The sequence below is a fragment of the Carcharodon carcharias genome, chromosome 9 (assembly GCF_017639515.1).
Source record: "Carcharodon carcharias isolate sCarCar2 chromosome 9, sCarCar2.pri, whole genome shotgun sequence".
Lineage (NCBI taxonomy): Eukaryota > Metazoa > Chordata > Chondrichthyes > Lamniformes > Lamnidae > Carcharodon > Carcharodon carcharias.
This window is the reverse complement of record NC_054475.1, coordinates 128,282,269-128,307,114: the sequence shown is the minus strand read 5'-3', so window position 1 is coordinate 128,307,114 and position 24,846 is coordinate 128,282,269. Positions and strand designations below refer to the sequence as shown.

At 44.9% G+C, this 24,846-nt stretch overlaps 1 protein-coding gene across 1 annotated transcript in view; it reads left to right on the top strand.

Annotated features, from left to right (window-relative positions):
• LOC121282472 (sodium- and chloride-dependent neutral and basic amino acid transporter B(0+)-like) overlaps positions 1-24,846 on the top strand; it is a 145,331-nt gene that overhangs the window by 103,598 nt on the left and 16,887 nt on the right. The window contains exons 11-12 of the mRNA XM_041196175.1: positions 3,803-3,928; positions 6,589-6,707. Of these exons, the coding sequence (XP_041052109.1) occupies positions 3,803-3,928; positions 6,589-6,707 (245 nt within the window). The remainder of the gene's footprint in view (positions 1-3,802; positions 3,929-6,588; positions 6,708-24,846) is intronic.

Here is a 24,846-nt window from a genome sequence, read left to right as displayed (position 1 = left end):
CATCCGAGGGGTGACCAGGACTCTCTGGGAAGTATTAAGGGACCAGGAAAGCTGCTACGTACAGCCATGATAACCACGTCTCTCTCTCTCTCTCTTTCATGCTGCACAAGGACCACGTCAGGATTATGGATCCTGGTGACCTAGCTGCCTGATGGACTACAGAGACTGTAGAAGATGAAGGAGACAGTGACTGAGGCTCCTGGCCGTGCAAAGGCAGGAAGAGCAGCCTCATGAAGAAAGGACAGCAGGGTCTCCCGCACACGCTGCCCAGGAGCACCAGTGAGCTGTGGCTGATCAGCGCCTAGTGACACCCAAGGTCTACAGACACTGCCTATCATTCCTGCAGATGACTGAGAACCAATGTCGCCGATGACTGCGCATGTCTAGGGACCTGGTGGCTCACATCTGCCACTTACTGCAGGATCTGGCGTCAAGGGGACATGGAGGACACCCACTGCCAGTGGCTGTGAAAATGACCATGGCACTCAATTTCTATGTCAGTGGCTCCTTTCAGGGCTCCACAGGTGACCTCTGTGGGATTTCACAATCCACCACCTACTAATGCATCCATGAGGTCATGGATGCCATCTTCTCGAGGGCACACAACTTTGTGCATTTCGCCTGGGACCGGGACAGCCAGGATGCAAGGGCCATATTTTCGCCCTGATCTCAGGATTCCCGCAGGTGCAGGGTGCGATTGACTGCACTCATGTGACACTCAAGTCTCCATCGCGACACTCAGTGGGCTTCATCAACAGCAAGGACTTCCACTCACTGAACGTGCAGCCGGTATGCGACCACCAGAAACACATCCTGCAGGAATACGCACGGTTTCCAGGGAGTCTGCACGACACCTACATAGCTCGCAGATCCCTGCAGTCTTCCAGGGTTCACAGAGGCTGCAGGGATGGCTCCTCAGGGACAAAGGCTACCCACAGAGACTGTGGCTGCTGACACCCGTGCGGCGGCCTCAGACTGCAGCAGAGCGCGCTATAATAAGGCTCATGCAGCAGTTCGCAACTTGGTGGAGAAGACTGTTGGATGCTGAAGATGAGGTTCAGGTGTCTGGACTGGTCTGCTGGAGCCCTGTAATACAGTCCACAGAGGGTGTCATGCAATGTTGTCGTCTGCTATGCCCTTTACAACCTGGGGGCGGGGGGAGCTGGCTGAGGAGGAGATGGAGGAGCTGCACGTCTCCTCCAATGAGAGTCCACGTTGGCGGGAAAGCACGTTCTCCACAGCTCACCTGTTGTTTACAGGCCTCAGGGGTGCCAGGGGTGGGGGTGAGAAACTGATGCCTGGCCCGGCAGGAGATTCTGAGGGGTGGGGGTGTGTGTGGGCAAGTGCTGGCCAGCCTCAGAGGCGGCTGTTGAGTTTTGGGGGGGTGGGGAGGGGGTCATGTGGATGAGGGTGAGGTGGTCTTCGGTGGTGGGTATGATGGTGACGGGGATGAGGACCTGGCACTGGCTAGTCGAGGCAGGCACACGAGGAGGGAGGTTCTCATAGCTGCCTGGTTTGTGGAGGATGATGCCAGCATGCAGTGAGGTGTCCCTGTAGATCCTCACATCGTAGTTGTGAACATTTGACTCCAGTTTGGCTTATGGCAGAGCACATACCCTCTGTGAGAATGCTCCTGTCATGGAGATGCACTGGATGCCCTAATAGTCGCTTGATCACAGGAGGATGATGACATGCAGTGAGGACACTCCATAGATCTTCACATAGCCTCTGAGAATGTCTGACTCCTGTCTGACCGAGGGCAGCTCGCTTGCGCTCCATGAACAGAGCCATCTCAGAGACGCAGCCATGAAACTTTAAACATGTCTGATGCTGTGTCTGCCTTCAGCATCTCAGCCCTTCAGGAGCTGGTGCACAACATCACTGGTCACAGATGCTGGTGTGATGGGGGCCAGCCCCACCTTAAAGGTGCTGAGAGCACACAGGGAGTATGAGAGAACTCTGGCGCTTGCCCACTACATTCTGGCAGCAATGACCAGCACCGCCAAGGTGCAGGCATCAGTAACGATTCCAGGAAGTGTGAGGCTTGACTATCACTGTGATCTGAAGACTGCACAGAGCACAGGGAAGCGGCCTTGGACTGAGACACCTGTCTTTATCTTGTGCAGGAACCAAGGTTTCACATCTGAGTGACAAGAACACTGCTCATCAGAACAAGGAGCCATAGACAGGGAGACATTCTTAGGAGTTTATTGAAAATATTGAACAGTACAAATGATTAACACCTGTGCCCAGGTGTTGTATAACTAATTCTCCTTAACTGTCCTAACCCTGCTGCTATGCCTTGTTGCTCCCTGGACATCCACAGCAGAGGTGGATGCAGCCTGCATTTATTTATTGGCATTTATTGCTAAAGGAATAGAGTATAAAAATAGGGAAGTGTTGTTGCAACTGTACAAGGCATTGGTGAGACCTCACCTGGAGTACGGTGCACAGTTTTGGTCCCCTTACTTGAGGAAGGATGTAGTTGCATTGGAGGTGGTTCAGAGGAGGTTTAGTAGATTGATTCCAGAGATGCGGGGCTTGTCATATGAGGAGAGATTGAACAGTTTAGGCCTATACTCGCTAGAGTTTAGAAGGATGAGAGGAGATCTAATTCAGGTGTATAGATTGGTAAAGGGAATAGACAAAGTAGGCATGGAGTGGATGTTTCCCCTTATGGGGCATTCTAGAATGATATGGCATTGTTTTAGACTAAAGGGTGGCAGATTTAAATCAGAGATGAGGGGGAATTACTTTTCTCACAAGGTCGTGAATCTGTGGAATTCACTACCTCAGAGTGCAGTGGATGCTGGGACGCTGAATAAATTTAAGGAAAAGATGGACAGATTTTTATTTAGTAATGGGTTGAAAGGTTATGGGGAGAGGGCGAGAAATTGGAGTTGAGGCTGAAATGAGATCAGCCATGATGGTATTGAAGGGCAGGGCAGGCTCGAGGGGCTGAATTGCCTACCTGTGCTCCTAGTTCTTATGTTAAGTGTACATCCCCTCTGTGCTGCTGTGAAATACGTCAACTTGCTTTCCTGCTGACATGGAAGGATGGTCCACAGCGGGGATACAAGAGCCTGGCGATATGGCCTGATAATTTTATGCTGATGTATTACAATGATGTCCCTGATGGCTGATGGCGGGCAAAGCGGTCCGCCGTTGGCGGGCTAAACGGACAATCACGACCTACCATCCTGCCGTCATGAAACCGATCGTGCCATATTGACCCTCACACCACCTGTCATGCCCACCGCCAGCGGGCACGGAAAATCCCACCCAATCAGTGATTAGAATTAGAAGGTGACCAGGTAACTTCAGAATAAAACACAGTTTACACAACCAGCCTAATTATTGCAATATCCTGGGCACTGGGTCATTCTGCAGCATGGACTTGAGCAGTAAATTCGCTGCTCAGTTATTTCCTTCCCATCCCCATGCACACCCCCCCACCCCCAAATATTTTAAATGTCAATCTCTCCAAACAGAGCTGGAGATTTTTATCACGCATGTAAACATCACTCAGAACTCAAAACGAATCACTGCTTCTAATTATTATAAATACTTAATTTAGAGATTTATATTATAAGTATATAACAGTCAGTGATTTGTGTTGTGAACATGTATCATTGCATCATTGTAACTTTCATGTAACAATCAATTTAATAATTTTTTTTTAAATACTGACAATCTGAGTTCTAAATTAATTAATGGATTGTAAGGAAATAACATCAGTTCACGGTATGTCTCCCCTTAGCTCCATTAATTTTATATAATTTCAATTGTGCACACTGTTTAGGTTTTGGTTTGGTTTTCATCGCCTACCCAGAAGCTCTTACACAGTTGCCCTGGGCACCTTTCTGGTCTGTTTTATTTTTCCTCATGATGATCACTCTGGGGCTCGACACTCACTTTGGAGGTTTAGGTAAGAATGACATTGCTTCATGTAAACAAGCTCTTTCTACTAAAGGAAGCTATTCTAAATTATTATGTTTATCATATAGAGAAATTACTGTTGGTGATGTGAGTGGCTGAATGCATAATATTTCTTTATGGCAATTCTTTGATCACGGTTTTAACGGGGCATCAATCTGTTTGACTTAAATGGGTTAGCATCTGCGTTAAAGCAACAATCCAGGGAAATGTCATCCCAACACCTGGAAGAGTTCAGAGTACAATCTCTGTAAGATACTTATCGCAGTGGTTTTGAATCTTAATGTTCAGGTTATATTTCCTTTCCCTGTTATTTTTCCCAAACTCTATCCCCTCACATTTCCTTGTGACAGATATTGCTTCCACCATGGAGGGATTTGCTTTTTTTTATCTACCTGACTCATTTGGAGCAAGCTGGTCATAAAACCTGCCTGCTTTGTAACGTTAAAACACTCTGTAGGTGTCTGAAGATAATAGTTATACAGTTTCCCCTAAACCTTCCCACACACCAGAGTAACAGGAATGGGATTGGATGAAATGCATTTTTCAGGGAGCTTTGGCAGGAAGAATAGAAAAACAGCACATTATGTACATGGAGAGAGATTGCAGGACTTTGAGGTACAGAGGGATCTGGGTGACCTGGTATATGAATCAAGAAAAGTTAGTATCCAGGTACAGCAAGTGTTTAGGAAGCCAAATGGAATGTTGTCACTTATTATAAGGGGAATTGTTGGAGAAATACAAAGGAAGATGGTTGTGGTTGTTGGACGTCAAACATTTCAGTTCCAGGACATCGCTGCAGGAGTTCCTCAAGGTAGTGTCCTCAGCCCAACTATCTTCAGCTGATTCATCAATAACCTTCCTTCCATCATAAGGTCAGAAGTGGGGATGTTCACTGATGATTGCATAATGTTCAGCACCATTCACAACTCCTCAGATACTGAAACAGTCCATGTCCAAGTGCAGCAAGACCTGGACAATAACTAGGCTTGGGCTGACAAGTGGCAAGTTAGATTCGTACCGCACAAGTGCCAGGCAATGACCACCTCCAACAAGAGAGAATCTAACCATCATCCCTTGACATTCTATGGCATTACCATCATTGCATCCCCCATTATCAACATCCTGGGGATCACCATTGACCAGAAAGTGAACTGGACTAACCATATAAATACAATGGCTTCAAGGGCAGGTCAGAGGCTAGGAATCTGGTGGCGAGTAACTCACCTCCTGACTCCCCACAGTCTGTCCACCATCTATAAGGCACAAGTCAGGAGTGTGATGGAATACTTTCCGCTTGCCTGGATGAGTGCATCTCCAACAACACTCAAGAAGCATGACACCATTCAGGACAAAGCAGTCCACTCAACTGGCACCCCATCCACAAACATTCATTCCCTCCGCCACTGACACACAGTGGCAGCAGTGTGTACCATCTACAAGGTGCACTGCAGGAAATTACCAAGGCTCCTTAGACAGCACCTTCCCATCCCACAACCACTGCCATCTAGAAGGACAAGGGTGGCAGGCATATGGGAACACCATCACCTGAAAGTTCTCCTCCAAGCCTCTGAACATCCTGACTTGGAAATATATTGCCATTCCTTCACTATTGCTGGGTCAAAATTCTGGAACTCCCTCCTTAACAGCACTGTGCGTGTACCTATACTACATGGACTGCAGTGGTTCAAGAAGGCAGCTCACCACCATCTTCTCAAGGGCAATTTGGGATGGACAATAAATGCTGGTCTAGCCAGTGACGCCCACATCCCATGAATGAATTTTTTAAAATGTAAAACAAAATTCAGAATGTTTTGGTACAGTCATACAAGGTATTGGTGAGATCACATCTAGAGTACTGTGTACAGTTTTGGTGTCCTTATTTAAGAAAGGATATAAACAAATTGAGAAGCAGTTCAGAAAAGGTTCAATCAACTGACAACTGGGATGGGGATGGTTACCTTATGAGGAATTCCAGAAGACCAAACCAGTTCAAAATTTTCAAATCCCAGTAAAAAATCAGTAATACTGGCAGCAGTAATACTGAAGTTCCATTTTAAGGTATACAAGATCAGTTCGAACAAGTTTTACTGCTACCTTTCATTCGCAGGCTGGGCCTGTATCCAATGGAGTTTATAAAATTGAGAGGTGATCTTATTGAAACACATGAGATTCTGAGTGAAGTTGACAGGGTGGATACTGAAAGGATGTTTCCCCTTGCGGCAGAGGCAGATGTAGGGGACAGACTTTAAAAATACAGGGTCTTCCATTTAAGACGGAGATGAGAAGAATTTTTTCCCTCAGAGGGTTGTGAATCATTGGAACTCTCTTCCCCAGAGAACGGTGGAGGTTGGGTCAATAAATATCATTAAGGCGGAGGTGGATAGATTCTCAGCTAACAAGGGAGTCAAAGGTTGTTAGGGGTATGCAGAATGTGGATTTGAGGCCACAGTCAAATCAGCAACGGTCTTATTGAATGGCAGAGCAGGCTTGTGGGGCTGAATAGCCTATTCCTGCACCAAATTTGAATGTTTGTATGTTCTCATCTGCTCTTCTAGCCTGCAGGGCTTTGGCTTCTGCAGTGGTGGATTCTCTGGGACTGTGTAAATTATTCATTAATTATTGATTTAATTTAACATTTTCTTTCATCAGAAACAATTTTCACAGCTCTGCTGGACCAGTTCCCTAAGTTTCTACCATCAAGGCGTCTTTACCTGATAACTGGTGTTAGTTTGTTATTTTATTTCCTCAGCCTTCTATTTGTAACACAGGTATGTTGTGTTTCAGTAGTTTAAGCTGTTTCCACATTTAGTGCTGGTTATAGCTCTAAAAGTTAATCAATTTTGCAGGGTGAAGCAACAAAGAAGGACCCTGTCTTTTGGTTCTTTCTTCTCATCTGTTTAAATTGGGCAGTGACAGTGTGGGACGGACTCATCTTTTCCCAGAAGGAGGTTATAGTGGTAGTGATGAAAGAGGCCATACAAGGGAGTGAAAACAAGGATAAGCATATCAAAATCAGAGTGTCGCTAAACCAGAAGTCAATACTGGTCAGCAAGCATAGGGGTAATATGTGAATGTGACCATCTGTAAGGACGTAGAGAGCAAGGTTTTAGATGACCTCAAGTCTACAGAGCGTAGAATGTCAGAGACCAGTCAGAAGTGCATTAGGATAGTCAAGTCCAGTATTTAATTGGCTGTAAAGCAATTTGGAACATCATGAAAGGTGCTGGATGAGTGTAGATTTTGTCTTTCTTTCATTACACCTACATGCAGTGGGCCCAATGACTGTAGCAATGCTGAAATTGGAGGCTCAATGTAAGGATAATTAATTAAAGAGCAATCAACTGATGTTAGGAAAATGGCTACAAAGAATTCATTACATTTATGAAACAATTCAACTCTGTAGCTGAAACAACTTTCCTATTCTGACTTCTCTGGCACAAAGCCACAATACAGCACAAGTGTCATCTGCCCCTTTGACACTATACCCAGGATTTGTGAACCAAACAGGCATTTTGCCATCAGCTCAGGAGAAATATAGATTAAATTGTTGATCTGAATTTTTCAGCAAAGAGTGACACATGGTACAAAAATTCACTACATCCTTAACTCAAGAACTTCTCCCAGAACCCCTCACACGAATTGTGTTGTACGCTGTGTAACAATTACAGCCTATCCACAGGCTCCATATGGTGTTGCATTACATTCATACTAAATAAATGTGCAAACAGTATTTTTTTTAAAACTAATTGTTGTTTGAGGTGTGAGAGAAACAGGCAAATTAAGTGGAAAAAATCTAATTCATAAATAAGAAATTCCAACTGCAAAGGAGAGTGTGACAGCAATATCCCGAGAGAAATCATTTCTGGAAACAATTATATCAGAGGCTTGGGTTCTAAAGGCTCTTATAGTAAAATCCCTATACGCTGTTGCTCTGGGACATTTTTGCCAAAGTTACAATAGATGATAATGTGTCCTCCCCCTAGATTTTAGTCCCACAATATGACCACTGCCAGATTTTAAAAAGGATGGTGCAGGGTGAGGTGAACATGGGATGGAGTAGAGATTTGTAAAATGTTTCTTCAAGCAATCTCTTAGTGAAGGATGGAGATTTCATTCCCAGACTTTGCTAGAGCAATAAAACGGGCATAGTGACCCAACACCCTGTTTTACATCACTCCCAGTTTTCGGCTACTTACTTTCATTTTGCTGAGGCCCAGCGCACCGAGAGAGACTTAGGAAGAGAAGTGTAAAGTGCAGACAGTCATTGTGATGGAGGCAATGAATGCTGTGAGGTTGTTTAGTGCTAAGAGGCTTGTATGGTTGAACATTACCGTTTACTGGTAACCTAGAACTATATAATTCTGCAAGGTACAGCCCTGCATGGGTGCTGCCTCCATGCTGGACCTTTTCAAATTGTATTGCACACACAGTATCATGTGACTCTCTACATCACCATGAGTGGTACTGTCCTCCATTCCCACATTAACCCTTGATCTGCCTGAACACCCTTATACTACATCTCCCCCAAGCCTTTACCCAAATATATTTACAATACAATCTTTACTTTATTTGCTACTCCTTTCCTTCCCTCCACACCCAGTCTCATGACTTTATAAATTCATACAGTATAGAAGCTTGACAATTCATCCAGATCTTGTTCTGTCATGTTTGGAGGAATGGTGGCCTCAGCTGCTTTGAGTTGACGTGGTCTGTTTAGTATTGAAATTGTAGTACTTTGTGCTTCAAGTACTTGGTTTTCTCCATTTGACTCACCTTTTGTGCTCCTTGAAGTTGCATTTCTCTTTATTTACAACGCATCTGCTTTGTTCAGACAATGTGGGTTTGTCTCGTTCCTTCCATAAGGAATGTTCACTCCATTTATTCCTGGAATGGACTTAGATTTTCATTTTCCTTGGGGGCTGCCATATTCTTCCTGGATGCTGAGATTTCAAAAATGGAACCTTCATTTCCACTTGCTTCACAATTTCAGCCAAATATTTCCTTAGTATCTTATTATCCAATCCTTGTTCAAGCTTATGAATCTTTTCATTCAGATCAGCAGTTGCTCTGGTGAGTTCAGTTGTATTTGTTTCAGACTTATCTTCTTTTAAAGTCTGGATTTGCTCTTCCATGCTGCACATCTCATCTTTCATGCTCTTCTTCAAATGTTCTATTCCCTGTAAGCGCCACTCCTGGGTTCTCGGTTCTCATTTTTCATTAGCAAATTCATCTTTCCGATGTGAAAGGTGGTTCTCTATACCGAACAAGTTTTCCTGAGCAGAGCCTAATTCTTGTGGGCAACCCTTCAAGCTTACATTCTTTCATTTTTTTTCTGCTAATCGGTTCTGAGACGTTTCATGTTCCTTTGTGAGAACTCTTACTTTCTCTTGCAACTGTTCAACTGTTTCTTGACATTCTTGGTTCTTGATTTTCATTTCAGCCATGTCATTTTTCAACAACTCAATGGCTTTCAGTAAGAGCTGAATGAGGCTTTGCGACATCCAGTACTTTTCCTTCTAGTTCCTTGTGCTTCAGTATTGGATTTACATTTTCCAATCTTACTTCTGTCTTTTCTTTCTCTGGCTGCAATAGAGCTTTGTCCTTATCTTTCATCTTGGTTTCACTGTTGGCCAGGCCTATCTCTGGCAAAGTCTTAACTTACTTCAGTATGTAATGGTGTTACTCATGACTTCATTATCCGCTCGCAGCTTGAAAAGTTCTACAGCTTTTCCTTTCAAAGCCTCCTCTTTTTCATTCAATTGGTTCTTCAGCTCTTTGGTCTCTTTCCTTTATTTCTTTGTTTCCTCCTGAAATATGGAACATTGCTGAGTCTTCTCTGCCAGCTGGTTCTTCAGTTCATTCAGTATGACGGTAAATTCATTTTGCTCCCCTTCATGATTTTCCAGAGGAACAAACATTGACCTGAGTGATCCTTGGAGCATGTGAAGGTCCTTCAACAGGTTTTCTTTTTGTTTATGAAGCTCAATTGCTTCATTTTCAGTTTTCTTGCAATTCAATAGTCTCTTCAACTTTGTTCTGCTGTTCTTCCAGTCTGCTGTTCAAGACAGTCTAATTTCTTCATGCTGTTGAAAGGTTATGTACTCTTTTTGTATTTGATCTTGAAAGACAATCAGCTTTTCTTGCAACTATTTATTGCCACCTCACGCCGCTCTTCAATGCATTGCTTTATCACCACTGCGATGTCCACCTCAGTTTTTTCTGAAGTAGTATTCAACATCTTTTCTAGCTGCTCATGTTTCTTTCAGAGCTATGTATTGATTCTTCAAAGCATCTTTCAGAGCAGTGACTCCTTTGAGTACGTTTTCTACCTTCTGCAGTGCCTGGCTGCACTTCTGGTTGAGTTCTTCTGGTTTGGCCTTGCCTTAGCTTAAATTGGCCTGCGCTAGTTTTAAATTACAACCCATGGCTTTCTTTTTTATAACAGCTGAGCACCTCTTTAATTTATTTTTATTCTTCATGATGGTTCCCCATCTGCCATTCTTTTCTTTGTTCTTCCCACAATTCGTTGGGTTTCAGTGGGCTCCCATTGTGTTGACGGGGCCAGTTTTTCAACTTATTAACTCTACTGGAAACCTTTAAAACAAAAGGTTTAGGCCAGCTTTTTGCTTTGATTAGCTTGGGAATCAAATGGAAGACAATATTTCAGCCCTGCCTGCCATTTTTAGAAACTATATTTTTCTCTTCAGTCATGCTTGGCCACCACATGTTATCAAGCTGGCTGTGGACCGTTGCTGCTGTTTTCTTGCAGCTGCCCTCAAGATTTGCTGATGCTGATTGCTGCCTATTTTTTAAAAAAGTAAACTTAGGCTTCTTGCTGTACTTTGCTCACCCTTTTTGTGATTTGGTTAGATTTCTTGACTCTGCATTCATTCAGGATTTTTTTCACTCGAACAGTGAATTATTCTTCTGACTTACAGCCTTTTTTCCATTTTTGTTTGAATTTTTATCAGCCTTTTGTGATCTGCTCAGGCCCTCTGACTCTGACTCTGTGCCCAATGAGGTTTGACTTTCCAAGTGCACAGTCTATTCTTCTGTTGCCTTTTAGCCTTTTTTCCCTTTTTTTCTTTCAAATTTGTTCAGCCTTTATGCGATTCAGCTAGATCCCTTGATTCTGTGTTTGATCAGTTCTGACAGTGGACCTGCACATGCCCTGGTGGACTCCTTCAGCCTCCATGTCTGAAATGGAGCTTCTTTTTAGGCGATCTCCAATGATGTCTTCAACTTAGGCACATTTCTCACAGGTCAGAATTCAATTTCATTAGCTTTTCTTGCTTTTAGATTCTGGGTTCCTTCTTCAGCTCCTCTGGGATTTTAGGGTCCATCCTTCGCTGCCACCATGTTGTAAGGTTGTTTGGCATCTTACTTGTATGGTTGAACATTAACCATTTTATTCATAACCAGTAACTATATAAATCTCTAAAGTACAGCCCTGCATTGGTGCTGTCTCTATGCTGGCTCCTTCCAGTCTCTGCTATACAACAGTCTACTGTCATGTGACTCTCTACATCATGCAATGAGCGATACTGTTCTCCAGCCCCACATTAATCCTTGCTCTGCCTGAACACCCCTATGCTAAAAATGTCCAACCAATGCAGATCAGCAGCAACAAAGTCGAAAAGGATGTTCAGCTATAGTACCTCAACATAAAGTTATAAGTTAGAGGAAGAGATCATCAAACTTTACAGTGCTCTGGTCAGATCCCACCTTGACAACTGCATCCAGCTCATCCAAACAGAGACAAACATTCAAACACTGGAGGCTGTGATGAGAAGAGCCACATGGCTGATCCCCAGTATCAGGGTTTTGAGTTATGAGGAAAGACTGGAGAAATTGGATACCTCAGCCTGGAGATTGGGCACCTGAGAGGTGACCTTATAGAGGGACATAATTTTGCTGAAGAAATTAGATGTAGTTAAACTATGGAACAAGGGAGCATGGTCTCAAACTAGGAAAGGTAATTTTAGGCCTGACATCAGGGGAAGAATTTTTAGCTCAGCAGGCGGGCATGTGCCCAACCCGACCGAGCATAAAATGACTCACATTGATGTTAGGCGAGCATCCCGACGCCATCCCACGATATTTTGGGCAGCGGGCACATGCTGGAGTTGGCGGCATACCCACCGACAATTATAAGACTTATTAAGGTCATTAACAAGGCTTTTAAAACAAATTATTCGCTGTCGGTCCAACATTATGGCTGGTGGGCAGGTGAAAGGGCCAAGCAGCCTTTGCATTATTTAGGAAACCTCATCCATGGGCAGGATAAAGTTTCCAACAGCAAATATTGTTTTTTTAAATATTTTAAAATTTCATTTATAACATGTCCCTGCTCATGTGACAGAGCCACGTGAGGGGATATGCTTTATAACATTTTTTAAATCTTTATTTCTAATTTTTAAAACAATTCATCTCCCTGAGGCAGCTCTGTGTCTCAGGAAGATTTTCAAGTACGCACCTGCCCCCCCATGTGTGAAGTTCACACTCGGCTCTGCACCCCCCCCTCCCCCACACAGGCAGCGCTGAACGCTGCTGCCCGTGGTTCAAGCTGGACGGGCCTTAATTGGCCTGTCAGTGTGAAATCGTGGTCTGGCCCTGATCACAGGCAGCTGTCAGCTTCCCAACCACCCCCCGACGAGGGAAAAATCCTTCCCTGATATTCTTCAGTACACAAAGAGTGATGTACACTTGGAACTAATTTCCTGATTGAGCAGGGGAGGTAAAGCTTTGGAATCATTGAAGAAACAATCAGATTCTACAATGGCGGGATGTCCGCCAGTCCTTAATGGTTGAATAAAGATGGATTGAATGACTTTCATCATCCATAATTATGGTGTGGTCTCTAAATGGGCTGCCGCATTTACCCACATAACCATAGTAACAGACAATGTAATTTGTTTGGATCAGGAATGGCAGGTGCACTTTATTGAAGGGAAATGCAATATTGGGAGATTCAGCTGAGGGAAAGTTGGTGTGGAAAATGTATTTGATGGCAATATAGTTAAGATATTGGGAAGCAAGAGAGGTGTTGGGTATTCCAATGGACTTGGCACTAACACAGTTAGCACAATGTTCACAGGCAGTTAAAACAGGAAATAGGGTGTTGAGATGTTGTTATGAAGTCTGGACTTACTTTGGTCTTTAGAGTGGAGGTCAGTAATGATGGACATTGGAGATTTGCGCAGGTGCAGAGCAGGAGCAGGCTGCACATGTGCAGATCATCATTTTTACATTCTTTCAGCCAAGCCTGTAAATAAAAAAATGACATTTAAAACCGAATCAGGAGATCGGGAGCAAAGAACCAACAAGAAGGAGAGTCCCAGGTAAGGGGCAGGAAGAGGGGAAATGGAGAGGCCCCAAAGAGAGCGGGGACAGGGAGAGGTCCCAAAAGAATGGCTCCAGAGTTTGATAAGCGCAATGCTGTTGATATAGATTTTCAAAAGGCATTTGACACAGTGCCACACAACAGGCTGGTGAGCAAAATTCTAGCTCACGGAATAAAAGGAAGAGTAGGCACTTGGATAAGAAATTGGCTGAGTGACAGGAAACAGAGAGTAGTGATAAATGTTTTTTTTTAGATCAGAGGAATGTTTGTAGTGGAGTTCCCCAGGGATCAGTGTTGTGACCCTTGTTCTTCCTAATATATATTAATGACCTAGACTGTGGTGTGCAGGGCATTATTTCAAAATTTACAGATGATACGAAGATTGCAAACATTGTCAAATGTTATGGAGATAGTTTTGAACTTCAAAAGGACATAGACATGTTAGTAGATTGGGCAGACAAGTGGTGGATGAAGTTCAATGCAATGTAGTATGAGGTGACTCATTTTGGCAAGAAGTATATGGGAAGACATTATCAAATAAAGGGAGAAACTCTAAAGAAGGTGCAGGAACAGAGGGACATCGGTGTATATGTACATAGATCATTGAAGATGGCAGGACACATTGAGAGAGCATTTAATGAAGCATATAGTATCTTGGGCTTTATTAATAGGAGTGTTGAGTGCAAGAGTAAGGAGGTCATGTTGAACTTGTATAAGGCACTAGTTAGGTCTCATCTGGAGTACGGTGTCTAGTCTGGAAGCCACACTTGAGAAAGGATATGAAACCTTTGGAGAGAATACAGAGGAGATTCACAAGAATGACTCCAGAGGTAAAAAACTGTAGCCATGAGGATAGATTGGAGAGGTTGGGGCTCTTTTCCATGGAGAAAAGAAGACTGAGAGGGGACTTGATAGAGGTATTCAAGATCCTCAGTGGTATGGACAGGGTAAATAGTGAGAAACTGTTCCCACTCAAGAGAACATCAAGAACTAGAGGGCACAGATTCAAAATAATTGGCAAAAGGAGTGAAAGTGATGCGAGGAAAAGATTTTTCACCCAGAGGGTGGTTGCAGTCTGGAACAAACTTCCGGAAAGGGTGGTGGAGGCAAGTTCAATCAAAGTATTCAAAAGGGAATTGGATTGCTACCTGAAAAGAATGTGCAAGTTTACAGGGATAAGGCAGGGGAGTGGGGCTAGGTAGAATGCTGTTTCAGAGAGCCAGTGCAGACTTGATGGGCTGAATGGCCATCTCCTGTCCTGTAAAGATTCTGTGATTCAGAGAGGGGACAGGGACAGATGATAAGGAGAGGAGCAGGGAAACCGACTCCAAACAGGAAAAGTGCTGTGGTGGAAAGCTTCAACTGAAGAGGGATCAGGAGAACCCCTCAAGATCCAAGAAGACAGCTGAAGATTGATGATTCGATGCTGCAGGCCTTTGGGGCAAAGTATTCCTTTGGAGCAGTACTGCCCCGCTCGGCCCAGCCAAAGAGCTGAAGTTGTGTTTCTGAGTTGGTGTTTGAGTGAATACGTGTGAATCCAGAGGAATGGAAACTCTGGAGATGAGATTGAAACCCTGTGAGGTTGGCCATTGTTGATACCGTCCGAGTTGGAGCAGCTTTTGCAGTGTGTTCCCAAATTAGATCTTCGAAACTGAAGACTGAATCTCCCCTGAGAGGCACAGAATCCGGGATTTTCTGTTCCCGTTTGTGGTGGGTGGCATAGCTCGTGGGAGCAGAAAATATCGGGAGGTTGCAAAAACCGGTTACACGTCGTCATAAAACCAGTTTGTGATCATCCACTCCACCCGTTAATAGCCGGCTGTGTTCCCACCGCCACACATCAAGAAATTAATTTCAATACATTAGAATCTCATTATAAACTCTGCTTGCCAGAATCATCCCCCCACATTGGGTCACATTGGCCTGAATGCACGCCGATGTGTTTCACAAATGTGCATAAGGGATATGCACCTAATGACCGGTACTTTATTTGAGACTTCAAGGTTTGTTTGCCTACCTTACTTTGGGCAGCACTCGCAGTCATCAGTGCCCAGCTCCGCAGGCAACACCACATCATTTATAGTGGTTGGGGGGGGGGGGGGGTGGGGGGGTGCTCACTGGCAAGTCTCTACCTATCACACCAGCCGTAAGTTTGGGGGGCTTTTCATCGGTTTCAGGACTAGGGCTTGCTTGGGGAAGGGGGAGAAGTTGCCTCAGGCAAGGGAAGGGGCTGCAGGATGGGGGCTGTACTGAGGAAGGAGGGTATCCCAGGGTGTGTGTGTGGGGGCACATGTTGACCTTTGTAAGTGGAATCAAGATGTTAAGGGCTGAGGAAGCACTATCCAGAGGAGATGAGGCCAGATGGAAATGTGAGGGCGTGTGAGAGAGTGAGTGGTGATGTCCCTTGAGCTGGCAGTGAATGAGATGCCAGTAAATATTTGACGGGCTTGTGAGTATGTGAGTTTAGAGTGATGAGGTAGTTGCCTCGCCCTCACAGCACAGATGAGATCATTCATCCTCTTTATGCACTGGTTGGCCAAGCTCTTCTGTGCAGCAGTGGCACTGACCTCCACTGCCACCGTCTCCCAAGCCGGAGTGCTGAGAGTGAGGGTGGAGGACATCATGGTGGGCCTCCGAAGAGCATTCCAGGGATGGCTCACTGAACACTTCTTGGCTTTCAGGGCTACGTCTTCACTGGAGCAGTTCTGGGTAGAAAGCATTGAGAACTGTGTGCGTGGCTGCAGTTTAGAAATGGCACCCAGAGTGAAGAAATGTTGAGGTAACGGCGTGGCGGGCGATCCAGAGTCCGCCCACCAGTGGCACGGCATGTTTCCTATGGCTGCATAATTAATGAGGCGGGAAGGGGACGATTCAATGCAAAAACCGGCCCTTGTGGCTAGCAGGAAAATGTCTTCTCCCTTGCCCGCCACCGTAATTAGTGCAATTCTGGCAAAATTCTGGCCAGAGTTTCAAGAAGATTGGTTGACTCAGTGTTACTGTCGTCTGGGTGGGCTGTTGAGAAATCCATGCCTTGGTTGCATCTGCCATTTCTTGTGTAGTGTGGTGTGTTTGACCACAATCTGCTTGTTAATTCACAGGTACCTCATATTAACACTGACTATTAGAGTGTAAGATATATATTATAAATTGTTTTATCTTTCTAACCTTGAATAATAACATTTATTTTTGTTTCTTCAAAACCCATGGATTCTTGTGACTTTATTCACTGCATAATTGTCTTAGATCTGAACCTTTGTCTGCTTTAAACAAAAAGCTATTGGTCTTAAGCGAATCTTACCAAAAACCTCGGGGCCTGATCAAGGATCATAACATAAATTGGGGGCTCTTGTGGGATTTCAAATCCACAGACAAATACAAGTGCTGGTACTTGCTGAGGTTAAGGTTAATAAGATTTGCACAGTGAATTTTACTATATTGATTGAAAAGAAAAATTACTTTGCCAATTGCTACGACTTTTCTGGCCCTGAGTGAATTGCAGCAATTGACCAAGGCTAGGTTAATTGCATTAGCAGAATAGTTAGAGTTAAAAGCAGGAGCTAAGGAAACAGGCATCATTGAGGTAATATCACAGCGTTTAGGATTAGAAGAAGAGAAGATTGATACAGGTAGAATACAGCTTGCATGAGCTAGAATTCAGTTGTAGATGAAGCAGCTTGAGTTAGAGATAGAGAAAAGCAGAAACACGAGCTTGAACTCCTGAGAGAGAAGTTAGCAAAAGTGGAAGAAGAAAAATAGGGTGAAAGAAATGAATGTGAAAGCTTGAGTTTCAAAGAAAGAAAGAAATCAAACAACATGAACTGGCTGGAGAAAAACTTAGATTATGGGGTGGTAGGAAGTCTAGTAGTTCACGTGAGGAATCAATTCCCTCTCTGAGCTTTGATAAAGCAAAGAGTCTTTGCCTATTGCCTAAATTCACTAAAGACGGAGTTGAGAGACATTTTATCTTATTGAAAAGGTGGCTGCAAATGTAAAGTGGCCAAAGGACAGATTGGGCAGGATTTTTAGGTTGGCAGGCTGGTACGAACTGCGGGTCCGGGATCAGCTGGGGAACAGCCGACTGTGATTGGCCCCCAACTGCAATTTCAAGCTGGCTGGCCAATTAACAGCCAGCCAGCATGAAGTGAGCACCGAGAGGCTCAGTGCTGCCTGGGTTAACAAGGCCGTGGGTGGGCGCTGACTGAAAGCTCCCTGAAGGCACAGAGGTGCTCAGGGAGCTGAAGACCTGAAAAGCATTAAATAAAGTTTTTTTTAAATCAGGAAAAAAAAGTCCAGCATCACAACCTGAACAAATATATGATAAAAATGCTGTCCATAGGTTTATATTTTACCTTCATTTAATCATGAAAACCTCATCCAGCCTTTTGGATGAGGTTTCATAAAAAATGCAAAGTCTGCCTGGCTAATTCGCTCACCTGCTAACCGTAAAGTTGCACAGAGCACGAGAAATTGGAGACAATTACACCTTTAATAACTTTAATTGGCCTTTTAATTGTCGGCGGGCGCACTTCCGACTTTTGCGCTCGACCGCCATCCGAAATATCGCACGCACGAGAATGGGATGATGTCTGGACCCTCACCCAACGTCATATCACACGATTTCACGTCTGATCAGGTTGGGTGCGTGCCTGCCCGATCAGCGTAAGATTCTGCCCATTGACTCTTTTTGCAAAGTGATTTGTTTGGAAAGGCCATAGATATGCATTCTAGCCTTTTGGAAGGACAACCGATTTTTTTTTATTCATTTGCGGAATGTAGGCTTCGCTGGCTGGGCCAGCATTTATTGCCCATCCCTAGTTGCCCTTGAGAAGGTGGTGGTGAGTTACCTTCTTGAACCGCTGCAGTCCATGTGGTGTAGGTACACCCACAGTGCTGTTAGGGAAGGGTGTTCCAGGATTTTGACCCAACAACAGTGAAGGAACAGCGATATATTTCCAAGTCAGGATGGTGAGTGATTGGAGGGAAACTTCCAGGTGGTGGTGGTGCTCCCATGTGCCTGTTGCCCTTGTCTTTCTAGATGGCAGTGGTAGTGGATTTGGTAGGTGCTATCTAAGGAGGCTTGGTGAATTCCTGCAGGGAATCTTGTAGATAGTACACACTGCCACTGCTCGTCAGTAGTGGAGGGAGTGAATGTTTGTGCCAATAAAGCAGGTTGCTTTGTCCTGGATAGTGTCAAGCTTCTTGAGTGGTAATTATGAAGTAGCTAAAATTGAGTTCTTAATACTTTGAGCTTGTCCCTGAAGCATATCAGTTGAAATTTTAGACATTAATGAAAAGAGCAAATGAAATGTTTGTAGAATTTGCTAGTGAGAAAGAAATGTCATGGGATCAATGATTTTGATACCTGAAGCTGGAACAAAATTTTGAGAATGTGAAGGAGTTAATGATACTTCAAGAACTTTAAAGTAGCATTCCAACAGCTATTTGGTCACACCTGCAAGACCATTAGGTTTCTATGGTATGGGAAGCAGTGGTTCCAGCAGATAGGTACGATATATCACATAGGCAGTTGGGGAGTGTAGATCTCCATTTATAAACTCACAGGGAAACTGAAGGAATAGAAAAGAGTCATGTTTTGGGCAGAAACTGTCAAGGGAAATGATAATGTAGAGGATAAAAGTGACATAAATGAACCAGTATGCTTTTATTGCCATAAGACAGGGCATCTCAAAGCCCACTATTGGAAGCTGAACAGTAAACCGGTGACAGTAACAGGGACACTTTAGGAGTCTTCAGAAAAGACAGGAGTGTTAAAACAGTGGCACTGGTGCAAGTGACAGGATTTCCACAGAGAAAGCTGCACCAGAATGTGAAAGTTGTGAGAACCCCTTTGCTACTCATGTTTTTACAGTGGGCAAAGATAGAACTAGAAAATATTATAAGGTGTTTATATTGGAAGGGTAAGTCACTCCATTTTTGCCCAGGAAAGAGCCTAGAAAAATTGTTAGCCTGAGAGATACGGGTTCAGCTCAGAGCTTATTGTTTGCAAAGGATTTGGATCTTTCTTCAGAAAGTTCACTAAATTGGAATATATAAATACAGGATATTCAAGAGAAAGCTGTTCCTTAGCCATTACATAAAGTAAATTTAAATCATGCTCTGATGAAGGGGCCTTGTGTGGTTGGAGTTGTTCCACAATTCCCGATTAGAAATGTCGACTTTACATTGGACAATGATCTAGCAGGCAGTATAGTTTTTGCACAACCTGGGATGGGGTGTCGTAGTTCCGAAGTTGTTTCTGTGAATAAAAACTCCTTGTTCAGTTGTGATCAGGTTGAGCAAAGAACTGATCCAAGTAACAGTACTGATGTATCCAACTCAATCGTGGTGAGTACAGGAGCAACAGAAGTGCCTGCAGAATTGAAAATTAAGAATTTTCAACAGAAAGGACTGAAACTATGGCATGATCTGGAAGGGTCAATGACCATGGACACCGAATTGTAAGTGCTTGCCAATGCTGAGACAGAGCAAAATCGTCCCAGATTTGCACTAAGTACGGTATCAGGCAGGTGAAATTACATTTTACTCGCTGGCTGCAATGGCAGCTTTTCGCATCATGTCATCCCAAACCCGCCACATTAATAATGCATTCCTGGAAACACAGTGTTTCGATTGCGGGCAGGCTCTGATTCACCCGCCATGCTGTCACCTCGCCACTACATCACGCCGGGCACCACATTCAAAGTACAGTCATGTGCACACTTCTCAGTGCTTCTAGCTGAGGAATGGTACAAATAAGATATAGCCCCAAAATTCAAGAAGACTGAAATCCTCAGGTTTAGTGATGCATCCCTCGAGCACCTTTTAGATGCTGTGGAGGCCCGCTGTGATGTCACCTACAGCTGCTATGGACGCAGGAGGGGCAGCAACATTACCTCTCCGGCTTGGTAGGCGATGGCAGTGTTGATCAGTGCCAATGCTGCACATAAGACTTTGGCCATCCAATGCAGATAGGGGATAATTGATCTAATCTGTGCTGCCAGGGTAAGGCAACCATCTCATCACTCTAAACTCACACACTCAAGCCCATCACACATTCGCTGACATCTCACTCACTGCCAGCTCAAGGGACACTCACTCTCTCACACACACACCCTCACATCACCATCTGGCCTTACCTCATCTGCTGACTGCCTCCCCAGCCCTCACCATCCTGAGGCAATTTGCACAGATTAACATGTGTCCTCACACACACTCTGGGATAACCTCCCTCCCCAGAGCAGCTCTCTCCCTGCAGCCTCTTTCATTACCTAAAGCCACTCCTTCCCCTCCCCCAAGCAAGCCCCAGCCTGCAGCCATACAAAGCTGCCCCCACCTTATGGCTGGTCTGATAGCTAGAGACTTGCCCATGAACCGCCCTAAAAGTGCTGTGGTGCTGTCTGTGCTGCCTGGCGCTGATGATGCGAGTGCTGCCTGAAGCAAGGTAGGCAAACAAACCTTAAAGTCCTGAGCAAAATACAGTTTTCCAGGTGCATGTCACTTGTGTGCAGTGGTGAAACACTTCAGGCAATCATGCTGACATGGGCAGGCAATCCAGCGTTAGGGGGATGAGTCCATCAGGGTAGCCTTATAATGATATGCTGAAGTATTATAATGAGGTTCCTAATGTACGATGGCGGGAAATGTAGCCCCACTTTTAGCCTTCTCGCCATATTGTCCACTCACGCCGCCAAGCACGCCCGACGCCAGTGGGCACAGAAAATTCTGCCCATAGAGTATAGCAGCAAGAATCCAGTCAAGTGGACAGCTCACTAAAGATCACTTCAAACTCAGAGGATTGGAATAATATGGCTGTTGAAATGCATGGAAGTCTTGGAGTATTAATAAGAAAAAGAAAAATCTAGAGTTTTCCTTTATTCATTCATGGGATGTGGGCATTGTTGGAGAGCCCAGCATTTATTGCTCATCTCTGTGGGTGCCGGTGAGCTGCCTTCTTGAACTGCTGCAGTCCATGTGGTTGAAGTACGCCCACAGTGTTGTTACGGAGGAAGCTCCAGGACTTCGACTCAGCGACAGTGAAAGAACAGTGATATATTTCCAAGTCAGGGTGGAGTGTAACTTGGAGGGGAACTTCAGGTGGTGGTGTTCCCATGTGTCTGCTGCCCTTGTCTTTCTAGATGGTAGTGGTTTTTGTAGGTGCTGCCTAAGGAGCCTTGGTGAGTTCCTGCTGTGCATCCTGTAGATGGTACAGACTGCTTCCACTGTGCATCAGTGGTGGAGGGAGTGAATGTTTAGGGTGGTGGATTGGGGTGCAAATCAAGTAGGTTGCTTTGTCCTGGATGGTGTCAAGCTTCTTGAGTATTTTTGCAGCTGCACTCATCCAGCCAAGAGGAGAGTATCCCATCAAACTTCTGACTTGTGCCTTGTAGATGGATGACAGGCTTTGGGGAGTCAGGAGATGAGGTATTCAACAGAGAATTGTCATTCCCTGATCTGCTCTTGTAACCACAGTATCTATATGGCTGGTCCAGTTCATTTTGGCATGCTGTTAAGGAGGGAGTTCCAGGATTTTGACCCAGCGACATCAGGATGGTATGTGACTTGGAGGGGAACTTCCAGGTGGTGGTGTTCCCATGTGTCTGTTGCCCTTGTCTTTCTAGATGGTAATGGTCATGGGTTTGGAAGGTCTATGGAACCTTGGTGAATTCTTATCGATGCTACACACTGCTATCACTATGCGTCAGTGGTGAAGGGAGTGAATGTTTGTGAATGAGGTGCCAATCAAGTGGGCTGCTTTGTCCTGGATGGTGTCAAATTTCTTGAGTATTGTGGGAGCTGCACTCATCCAGGCAAGTGGAGAGTATTCCATCACACTCCTGACTTGTGCCTTTTGGATGGTGGACAGGCTTTGGGAAGTCAGGAGGTGAGTTGCTTGCTGCAGGATCCTGTGGCCTGCTTGTGTTCCCACAGTATTTATATGGCTAGTCTAGTTCAGTTTCTGATCAATGGTAACCTCCAGGATGTTGTTGGTGAGGTATTCAGTGATGGTAGTGCCATTGAATGTCATGGAGCAGTGGTTAGATTCTTTCTTGTTGGAGATGGTCATTGCCTGGCACTTGTATGGTGTGAAAGTTATTTGCCGCTTGTCAGCCCAAGCCTGGATATAATCCAGGTCTTGCTACATTTGGACTTAGACTGCTTCAGTATCTGAGGAGTTGCATCAGTAAACATCCCCACTTTTGAACTTATGATGGAAGAAAGGTCATTGATGAAGCATCTGAAGATGGTTGGGCCCAGCACACTACCCTAAGGATCTACTGCAGTGATGTCCTGGAGCTGAGATGACTGACCTCCAACAGCCACAACCACCTTCCTTGGTGCTCGGTATGACTCAAACCAGTGAAGAATTTTCCCCTTAATTCCCATTGACTCTAGGGCTCTTGGCTCTTGGGCTCCTTGATGCAACACTCGGCCAAATACTGACTTGATGTCAAGTGCAATCATTCCCACTTCACCTCTGGAGTTCAACTTTTTTGTCCAAATGCAGAAAGACCTGGACAATATTCAGGCTTGAGCTGACAAGCGTCAAGTAACATTCACGCCATACAAGTGCCAGGCAGTAACCATCTTCAACAAGAGAGGAACTAACCATCGCCCCTTGACATTCAAAGGCATTACATTCACTGAATCCTCTCTATCAACATCCTGGGGTTACCATTGACCAGAAAGTGAACTGGACTAGCCGTATAAATACTGGGGCTACAAGAGTAGGTCAGAGGCTAGGAATCCTGCGGCGAGTAACTCACCTCCTGACTCCTCAAAGCCTGTCCACCATTTACAAGGCACAAGTCAGGCATGTGATGGAATACTCCGCACTGGCCTGGATGAGAGCAACTCCAACAACACTCAAGAAGCTTCACATCATCCAGGGAAAAGCAGCCCACTTGATTGGCACCACACCCACAAACATTCACCCACTCCACCACCAATGCACAGTGGCAGCAGTGTGTACCATCTACAAGGTGCACTGCAGGAATTCACCAAGGCTCCTTAGGCAGCACTTTCCAAACCCACGACCACTACCATCTAGAAGAGCAAGGATGGCAAATATATGGCAACACCACCAGCTGCAAGTTCCCCCTCGAGTCACTCACCATCCTGACTTGGAAATATATTGCCATTCCTTCACTGTCGCTGGGTCAAAATTCTGGAACTCCCTAGCCCATCAGCACTGTGGGTGTACCTACACCACATGGACTGCAGCTGTCCAAGAAGACAGCTCAGCTCTACCTTCCCAAGGGCTACTAGGGATGGGTAATAAATGCTGACCCAGCCAGTGAAGCCCATATTCCATGAATGAATTAAAAAAATCTCTTTTGTCCAAGTTTGTACCAGGGCTGTGATGAGGTCAGAAGCTGAGTGGCCCTGGCAGAACTCAAACTAAGTGTCAGTGAATGGGTTATTGCTAAGCAAGTGCAGCTTGATAGCACTGTTAATGACCCCTTCCATTACTTTACTGATGATGGAGAGTAGACTGATGGGGTGGTAATTGGCCGGGTTGGATTTGTCCTTCCTTTTGTATACAGGATGTCTGGGCAATTTTCTAGCCTCCAATGTGTTAAGCTGTTTTGTGATGTCACGTGGAGTGAATCGAATTGGCTGAATACTAGTATCTGTGATGCTGGGGACCTCCGGAGGAGTGCAAGATGGATCATCCACTTGGCACTCCTGACTGAAGATTGTTGCAAATGCTTCAGCCTTATCTTTTGCTGTGATCTGGAGCACCTCCTCCAGTGGGTTGTTTAATTGTCCACCGCCATTCACAAATGGATGTGACAGGACTGCAGAGCTTAGATCTGATCCATTGGTTGTGGAATCGCTTAGCTCTGTCTAGGGCATGCTGCTTTTGCTGTTTGGCACGCATGTAATCCTGAGATGTAGCTTCACTAGGTTGACACCTCATTTCTAGGTATGCCTGGTGCTGTTCTTAGCATGCTCTCCTGCACTCTTCCTTGAACCAGGGTTGATCTCCTGTCTTGGTGGCAATGGTAGAGTGGGGGATTTACAGGGCCATGAGGTTACAGATTGTGGTTTTATACAATTCTGCTGATGGCCCACCGCACCTCATGGATGAACAGTTTTGAGTTGCTAGATCTGTTCCAAATCTATCCCATTTAGCATTGTGGTAGTGCTACACAACATGGTGAAGGGTATCCTCCAAGTGAAGATGGGACTTTGACTCCACAAGGATTGTGGAGTGGTCACTCCAACCGATACTGTCATGGAAGTAGATTGGTGAGAATGAGATCAAGTATGTTTTCCCCACTTGTTAGTTCCCTCAGCACCTGCTGCAGCCCCAGTCTAACAGTTATGTCCTTTAGGCTTTAGCCAGCTCCGTCAATAGTGGTGCTACTGGGGCCACTCTTGTGATGGACATTGAAGTCACTCACCCAGAGTACATTCTGTGCCCTTGCCACTTTCAGTGCTTCCTCCAAGTGGTGTTCAACATGGAGGAGTACTATTCATCAGCTGAAGCAGGACAGTATGTGGTAATCAACTGGAGGTTTCCTTGCCCGTGTTTGACCTGATGCCACGAGATTTCATTG